Here is a 9,710-nt window from a genome sequence, read left to right on the forward strand (position 1 = left end):
ATATATATAGTAATGAATGCAATACATGAAATTTGCTTTCTTGGTACAATGAATAAAAATACTATTAATACACTAGATATTTAATACAAACATAGTACAGGTTGCACAGAATAACACGTTCTGAAAATAAATTAAGAGTATTAATAGAACAAAAGAATAAAGTCATCTAAAAAATATATCATTTAACATCTTAATTGTACTACGAATGAGTCTTTGTGTCTATTTGCTTTTGTTATTGAGGTAGCAATTCTATCGGATCTGCTAAAACTGATATGATTGTGAAGAGGGGTGTTATCATCATTGATTATATTATACATTTTATTTAGCATAGCGACTTCAATAATTTCTTTCAAGGTTTAACATTTAATTCCTGTTATTTTACAGCCTTCCTTAAAGTCAGGCTCCAGAGGGAAAACAATTTTTTATATATTGTAGAACTGATTTTTCTAAGACAGAAAAAAGTAGTTTGATCAAAAACTGAGCAACGGTGAATGGGATACAGATTTTTGAATATTTAAAAACTGGGGGAAAATGTGTAAAAATGGGTGGTTACGCCCCTTTTTCCCCCGTTTTTAAATATTAAAAAATCTGTATCTCATTCACCGTTCCCCAGTTTTTCGGATCAAAAAATGTTTTCCTCCGGAGTCTGACTGTTTTATGTAAGGTTCTAATTCTAGTGTGGCAGGATTAAAAAACACTTCAAAAAATAACTTCCACTATAATTGAGGGGTTCTAATTCTCATATTATTTCCAACAATTAACTTCCACTAAGAAAGCAAAAATTCACTTCATTATGAAACGCTATTAACCAGCTCACAATAGACATGACTTAGTTGCTAACAAATACCTTACCGCACACGCAGTGTGTAACCATGCGCATGCTGAAAATTATAAACAATGCTTTACATCACAAGCTATTTTAAATACGTTAAAAACTCAGGGCTCAATCTTTTTTATCAATGAGATCTAAATATACAATTGAATATACACTGTAGGTGTTTGATTATTATTCATTATTTCGAGTACATTGTTCTGTGATGTCACACCCTATCTAGCTCATCTGTAGCTAAGCAATAAAATTTAATGATTTATCAACATCATAGCTCGCAAACCCCCTGCATTGCTGTATGAAGGAAACATGTAATAAAATTCATAATCTGAAGTGTTATTACCAATATACTCTCACCAGAATGATAATAATATTTGTTGATTTCACAAAAGCTTTTAAAAATTTATGTCTAAACTAGCTTATTACAAGGTGCATGGGGATACTTTTTTTTTTTTTGTGATTTTTTTTTGTTTTTGAATATTATTAGCGTATTTGTTTGTTTAAATATTTTAATAATTTTATGATGTGAAGTGCATTGAAGACTTTTTGTACATTATGTGCTATACAAGTATAACATTATTATAATAATTAATTACAATAAGGGGAGTTTTGTTAAAGTGTTGTCTAATAAGCTCAAGGCTCTGGGTTCGAATCATGTATTGTACTATACAGTTAAAATGCAAATTTTTTGCATTATTTTAATAAGATGAATGTAATTAACTCACTTTTAGGTCAAGTTGAAATGTAATCTAGGCCTGTACCTCATAAATGTACAGGTGACACTACCTTTCCGTATCTCCTAGATAACCCAATACCAGGTTAGATAGTATGTTTTTAATTGTAGTCTAAAATGTTCTATTAGAAACATTAAAAATACAGTAATTACATTTTAAGGTAAAGTCGAAAAATTACAAGTAAACTAAAAATATTATTAACAAAAAGAAAATAGTTTATGTAGATCTTTGTATAATTTTGTGTGCGAGGAAAATTGTTTTGAAGGTAATAATGAATTTTAAAAACTGTTCTAAGAAGGATAATTTATGTTAAGATGAAAACTCATTTCACATAATGCTTTTTGTGAAGTATAATGTTTACGCAGCGTATTTACAGAAGCATGTTCAGTTTTCTAACCGATCTTATTATAACCGTTTGGAACTTATTATTGACCAAACCGCTTTGCATTACTTGTGTTCTTTGTCATTCACTGAGAGTAGAACTTGGTTCATGGGAAGTAAATTGATCTTGAGCAGCTGTTTGTTCAAAGTTTCTTTGAATAACTGTAATTTATACTACTGTACCTGTTTGCCTAGCTTATTTTTATAGTGTATGTAACGCCATTGCATTTAATATTAACATAATTTTGTATTGTATGAATAATTATGTCACCTCACATACTGCTTGACCAATATTTTTCATGTAACTCTCTTGTTAGATTTATTTACCAAGTTTATGTAAATAAAAAATAAAATTCAATTATGACGACGACGCCGACAGTGGTAATAACGTCGGCGTCAACAATGACAACAATAGATTTGAAATTCAAATTCGACAAATACTGTAATAATATACTAGGCTACTGTAAATAGTTTTACCAAATAAATTTTGCGAAGGAAGAAATAGCAAGACAGACAGCGAAATATGCATATTACCACAGGGAGAATGAGAAACTCCATTCTTTTGAGCATATGCATGGATTCTTGATAAATATCTCAGTAGTTCTACTGTACAGGCCTCTGATGTTTTCTTACATGGCTATTATTACACTGGACACATGTCAGTCTTTTACATGGACGGGATGTAACAATCAATGCTTGCTAAATTTTCTCTAGCATGTGTCCCAGGTAATGTTTTGTCTGATGTAAATTGAGTATAAAAAATTATTATTGGTAAGTTGAATGGCCAAACAGTTAAGGCAAGACCGCCGCAACTATAGCCATAATATTGGCGCTGGTTCGAACAACACGCTGGTCTATGGTTCTGGTGGTGAAACAGGTCTCCTTGTACAGTATAGGCAAGTCTATTAAACCTTGTACACAATTGACATGTTGACAAGGATGCGAAGCCCCGCCCACAAAGTCACGAAAACCTTAGACAATGGCAGCTAGACTTACCGAGTTGGCGAACATTTTCTTTGCTACCAACCTTTTTTAAGAAAGAAAATTCAGGACTGGCTGTATGCAGATGAATCATATATTCATAGTGTTAATCTATTTCATGGAACAAGTGGGGAAATTGTTGTAAAAGCCTCTGTATTTCACTCCCAAAGGAAGAGGGAAAAGCCGCATTCAGTCAACCTCATTGTCGGCAAAGGCCAAGTCACTGATGCGCACTGCTCGTGTAAATCTGGGTATCTGTAACCAAGCACAGACATCTAGGCCTAGGCTAGGTATGTTTCACGTTGACAACCAGCTGTCTAAAGAAATTAAAATGTCTGAGAAAAAGTTTTTGATCACGTGACTAAATGACGCTCGCTGATTAGTCGGTTTATCTATCAATCCAATCTCGTCGAGATGTTAATTGGCTCGTGCACTTAAAAGACACAGGAGGTTATCACAGTCTGCTGGTCCATATAGCCCCTGTTGTGCTGGCACTGTTCTACCAGGTAGTTCAGATACGAAGTGACACTTATGGAAGTAGAATATTATTGAGTGAGCTAGTTCATGCCTTAAGCCAGTGTTCTTCCCAGGCCCGTGAAGCATCATGGTACCAAGATGCTTGGGACATCCCCATGATGCTTGACAGTTGACCATGATGCTTGGAACGTCTTCCATGATGTTTTTATCAAGGAACTGTTAAATTATTTAACTGTTCCCTGCTTCTATGTAGTCTTAAAGTGCAATTTAGGACGTATCAATGCCTCCTAATTATTAAAAATACCTTGTGTCAGTCCCAACTATTGTGGACCACCATGACGCTTGCCCATGATGCTAGGGAGAACACTGCTTAAGCGCTTTGATACTTTGGTATAAAGTGCTGTATAAATATAATTACATTACATTATATAATTTTATATTAATTTGATGCCTTCTCTGTACTAATTATACTTATCATTTACTATCTAATAATTATTCTGGGGTTTTTTTGGTTATAGTTAAATTTACTGTATATTTAATTTTCATTTAGGAAAATTTGTATATATTATTTTTTTTGTCTTATTTTTATTTATTTTATTGTTATATTACATTTGTAATTCTTTTTTCATTTTTTTTCATTTAATTCTTTTATTTATCTAAATCTATTTCATTTCCTTTGTTTCTTGCTATATGTATTGAGGGTCCCTCATGATCAGCTGCAGCAGTTGATCACCCTCACAAAATATTGTTGAAATAAATAAATAAATATGTGTAAATTGACTGCTTATTGTAATGCATAGAACATTATACAGTATACAGTACATTATCAATTGTTTCAAAACTACAGTGCTCAATCACTTATTAAAATCCCTGTCTAAATGTCTGTCCTATGAGATGTTAATTCTCAAAGGTAAAGTACAGTAGGAGGCAAGAATAACACTACGTTTGAGAATGTGATTCATTAGCCACATATCATAAAATAATTGTCATCATTAGCATTAAGTGTTTGAATTGAGCTGTAATATGCCTATCAAAAACTATTTCAAATAATTTATCATTTTCGAATGGACCTGATATCAGATGACTTTCATTTATGCCTAACAGTATACTGTAAGCATGTATATTTAACACATCCAGTCATTCAATTAGGTCTTCCATAATAATGAAATATTGATTAAAGAGACATTTTGTTATTTATTTATTCATTACGAATTGATGTTTGCCCTTTATTCATTACCATCTCAATATGCAAAATACAACTTTCAGAACAATCATGGTTTTTTTTTCTTTGTCTTTCAGAATCATTTAATCAATTCCCTATTTTGAGAGAGTTGGAGCTGCCACTGAATGCTATAAGAAATATTAAGGTTCAATTTGAAGACTTCCCGTATCTAGAGGTAATTCTACTCACTTAACATTCAGAATATCACTATTGCTACATTTCAAATAAATGCACATTTCGCTATTTTTTGAGGAAGCTTTTTAGTCAGTGCAGGGGTCATAAGTCCCCTGAAAGTCGCAGGAAACTCCCAGAAATTGAGAAGGCGGCTTTCCACACTTTTGTGAGCAAGTGAGAATCTTTGGAAATAATCAACCTCCTGGAAATGTATGATGTTTTCATGTTTTTACTATATTGTAATATCAATAATTGTCTCCTGGAAGTCAGTGCCGATAGGTGTCACCATGCACAGACAGAATGAAGTTAGATGTGTTAAAAAGCTCATTTTAAAAGATCACAGAAGTAGCTTCCACCGTGGGACCCCTGTTATTGTGCACAGACAAATTCAGTGAAAGGTGCCATTTATACTTCTACAGTACAGGAGGAAAGAATAGAGCAAATGCCTTGCCCAAATGATTCAGCTCTTGGCCTCAAAATGAAGACTAGGTACACGCTGCACCAACGGTCATTGGCCGATGCATTCCTTTGCAGAACATGGATAATTTTTATCAAGTTCGCAGAGAGCTGACATTATGAGATCATCAACTGATGTTTGTTGACGTAGTATGTGCCCTGTTGTAAAACTACAAAAGGGCGTATGTGTCCAATAAATTTACTCATTTTGTTACACATTTTAATTGCTTTCATGTTTCAGGTGCTTGATGTTTCGTATAACAATTTGTCATCAGACGATGTCCTTAAACTCGGTGTGCTTCCTAAGCTTAAGGTGCTCTACCTCACAGGCAACCAGATTCGAAGTCTTCCAGTGGAGATGGCACATCCCTACTCTGTTGAAGTTGAGTAAGTGATCATAAGGTCATATGTTAAGATGGCTAATATCAAAATATCAGTCATGATAGATTTTTTAGGATATCAGGTAAGATTGCGTGACATTTCCTAAGAATGCGACAAACTTGAAAAATAGTGGACAAATTTTTGGATATCATATCCTTTTATATATTTTCCTCTGTGATCTTGGCAAAGGGTGGATATCTGTGTCCTTTTGTTTCATGAGGCTCAAAGCAGGTTGCACCCATTGTACTGCAGCCTACGTAGGAAGGTGAGTTCTTTCTTATGTATGCAGATGCAGCCAGATATCTGTGGCTTTCCGAGGGTTGATGTTATCAGTAATTCGTCAATACAAATCAATTACTGTTGATGTCAGCCCCTTGGATGGACACAACATACAACAATACACTCAAAAGATGTCAGCTGTTCTGCTCCAGTTGATGCTATTGCTGCTGTCAGCTTTCTCCTGCTCTTGGGCCTGCTGCAAGATATGTATAAATTAGGAATAGTCTATTTTATAATCTTTATAATAATATAAACTAATTATGGCTGCCACTGTCACTTTCATTGCTATTATTATATTCAATATATGCTGCGACTGATATATTTATATATTTTAAGTACTCAAATTTAGTATTTTATTTAAAGCATCGACATCTAAGATGAATTTGTTTTGCTTTCACGAACAATGACCATTGTGTTTTTATACTCTTTGGCGTAGAAATGATTCTAAATTATGTATATTGTGTTTTTTTCTAGGAATAGTCAGCCAGCACTGCTTCCTAGATTTGGTAATCTTGAAATTCTCTTTTTAGATGACAATAATCTCACCGATATTACAACATTTGCAAGTTTAGCTGGTCTTAAAAAGTATGCAATATTTTATTTTATATATTTTACTGAATATCAATTTTTATCAGAAGATTTTAGTAGTAATCTTTTATTGTTACTATAAGCATTATTTTTATTATTGAATATGTGGGAGATGGATTAATTTGTGGGAGAGAAATTTGTAATGATTTGAACAAAACACTTTGGAATTGGAAGGAATTGATAATTTTAACTACAAAATTACATCCCAACTCAATTCTAATGGCAGGTGCAAAGAACATGGTATTCATAAAAGGTCTTTGCGATCTGTCACTCAATTAACTAACCGACCAATCAATAGAAAATCCATTCCCTAACGATACCAAAAATGCAGTCATCATTATAAAAAATTTTTTTCTGATTTCAGATTGAAACGTTTAAATTTAGACAAAAATGATATATATTCCATACCACATTTACGAGCCTCGAGTAAAACAGGTTTTGATAGTGAGGTGTCATCACAAGCATCCACTCCGAAATCAGGTAAAAGACGACCGAGAAGTGGACGACTGTCAAGCAGAGGGGGAAGTAACACTCCTACAAAATCCAAAAACATAGATGATGATCAAGATGGTAAGAGCTGTTTAATTAGTTTAGCACTTCCCACCTATTTATGTACAGAGTGGAGTTGAATAGATTGGTGGTTAAGATCCTTGCCTTCCAATCCCAGGGACCTGGTTTTATTTCTGTTATGGTAACAGGATTTTTTCTCATGACCAAACAACTCCACTCCATTAGCAGGATCCGGATCCTGCTAACCGTTAGCTGCCGTGCGTCCATGCGAGAAAATTCCGATCCGGATACCAACAATATGATGATCGAATCACTGGCCAATAAGAAACTGGAAATTGTAAACGTGTACGTGTGATTGGTTGGTGATAGAAACGCCCTCAACTTGCTAACCGATAGTGCTTGCTAACAGTTAGCGTATCCGGATACTGCTAACGGTTAGCGCTAACAGATCGGGCGTTCTCACACAAATGCTAACGGTTAGCACTAACGGTTAGCTCCCGATCCGGATACTAGGGCTCTCGTGAGAACCAGGCTTATGTCTATGTAGAGCATTATGTGTGTATGTTTGTCTTGTGACGGGATTGCCAATTTGAAGAGCTGAATTATGAAATGTACAATCATTTCATATATTTAGAAACTGGTGGCAATATGTGGAAAACAAGTTGTATGTGGCAGCACTGTTATGATTGAGATGTATATTGTATAAGAACAAAAACAAAAATAATGATGTTTATTATGAAAAGTGCTATTTAAATAAGTTTTAAAATTGTGTAATAATAACATTAATCATTTAAAATTCTATTTCATTTATTTATTTGTCCAACATTTACAATACAGAACAATGACAAATATAAAATACATTTTGTAAAAAAATTGAAAATGCTGCACAAGCTTAAAGCAATAATAAAAACAGCAAAAATAATAATACTAATAATATTATAACAGGAATAATCAGGTTTTTTTTTCTGTTTATTTACCTTTGTTAATAACATTTCCTCAACTTTTTTTTTAGACCAAGCTGATGACATTGCTCTGAAAATCCAGCTGCCTAAGAGCCCACCCCCTGATTTTCCCCCACCTTTTCCTGAACTAGAATATCTTAGCTTAGCATTCAATAAAGTAAGTAATAGACCTACATATTCTGGTATTGACAATCTAAGTAACAACAAGGCTTAAATGAGATTAGATGTTTATATAAAGTACCAGTAGTGCATTATTTTTAATATCAACATATTATTTTAAATATCTATGAAAGAAGAGTTTGATGGATGGGTGCATTTATTCGGTGTGAACACCAATGATAACCCACGAAAATCTAAAGAAGACTTATTTTCAGTGGGATCCTTTTGGTGGTGATTGGGCAGTACACCGGGAGGCAATCCCCTACTCTTTACCAAATAATGTACAGCATCCTTTAACATGCACATGGGCCATATTGCACACAGGACCAATGGCTTAGACGTCTCATCCGAAAGACGGTGCCGCTTTTGAAACTTGCATTTCAGCCCTCCAGCTGAAACACAAGGGGAGCAGCAATGGGAATTGAACCGGGGACCTAGAGATCTCCATGGTTCAGTACACACACAGTGGCTACCACCAGTTTAGCCGACTCAGTGGGCTAGTTGCTCTCATATGATGATGATAAGTACATTCTAATTCTGAATTATTTAATTATATCTCATATTTATTATTTTATTAAATTTTTTATTTGTCTTTTTAGATTTCTGAGGAAGAAGGATTATTAGCAGTAGCGGCTTGGCCCCTACTATCAGAACTGATCATAAGCGATAACCCTCTCACTACCCATCGAAGTGGAGACCCACCTTTATTGAAGCGTTACCTTTCCGATCGTCTTGGTATTCAGATGGTAAGGAAGAAGACTACGCAGCCCAGTAAACCTACTGTTAAGGTACCGATCAAATCACACAGAAAGGTGACTGAAGTTGCCCGACCCTTGCCAAAGAGACCAGTAGAGTTCATGCTAGAAGCTCCCAAACCTCAACCAGCTCTTCCAGAACCCAGACCACCCAGCAGACAGGGATCTCCATTTGATAGCAAACCACTTCCACCAATCTCCGACAAATCCGCTGCCAAACCAAAGACCAAACCAGCTCAGGCAACAGAATGTGAGGAGATTTTCGATGATAAGGCTGATCAAACTAGGTCATGGACTGAAGAAACTTTCGGCAGACAAAAAGATGTTGAAGATGATTTGAAAAATGATGTATCTTCAGATAATCCGGTCTTCTTAACACAGGTGAAAACAATAGCAGATTTCATTATATTTAAAACATATAACTTGATTTAAATTTTTCACAGTTATTAAAACAAGAAAAAAGTTTAATATCTGATAATAATGATAAGTTTAAGATAATGATAGCGTTAATGATAAAGATACAGTAATGGTTTTTTTTTTTTTTTGGTTTATTGTTCCTGTTGTATTTTTGCTATTTTATTATTGTTATTATTGTAATTTTTTGAATTATTATTTACAGTAGAACCTCGTTTTTACGTACCCCAGTTATACGAACCCTCTGTTTTACGTACGCCTCGTATGGACAATGACGTCATCAAACACCCCGAAAATATTCAAAACAAACGGCCCTTTTGAGAGCAACCATAAGTAAAAAGAATATAACAATAAACTATAACAATAAACAAACCATAATGCAACGTATTTTCATTAAACAGCAACGTT

At 34.2% G+C, this 9,710-nt stretch overlaps 1 protein-coding gene across 1 annotated transcript in view; it reads left to right on the forward strand.

The window, feature by feature from the left end:
- LOC117101548 (X-ray radiation resistance-associated protein 1-like) overlaps window positions 1-9,710 on the forward strand; it is a 19,885-nt gene that overhangs the window by 4,726 nt on the left and 5,449 nt on the right. The window contains exons 4-9 of the mRNA XM_033241525.1: window positions 4,702-4,799; window positions 5,496-5,641; window positions 6,389-6,499; window positions 6,867-7,072; window positions 8,025-8,131; window positions 8,733-9,269. Coding sequence (XP_033097416.1) covers window positions 4,702-4,799; window positions 5,496-5,641; window positions 6,389-6,499; window positions 6,867-7,072; window positions 8,025-8,131; window positions 8,733-9,269 — 1,205 coding nt within the window. The remainder of the gene's footprint in view (window positions 1-4,701; window positions 4,800-5,495; window positions 5,642-6,388; window positions 6,500-6,866; window positions 7,073-8,024; window positions 8,132-8,732; window positions 9,270-9,710) is intronic.

This window comes from Anneissia japonica, unplaced genomic scaffold (assembly GCF_011630105.1).
Source record: "Anneissia japonica isolate Jap-2015-1 unplaced genomic scaffold, ASM1163010v1 scaffold310_len583560_cov164, whole genome shotgun sequence".
Classification (NCBI taxonomy): Eukaryota; Metazoa; Echinodermata; class Crinoidea; order Comatulida; family Comatulidae; genus Anneissia; species Anneissia japonica.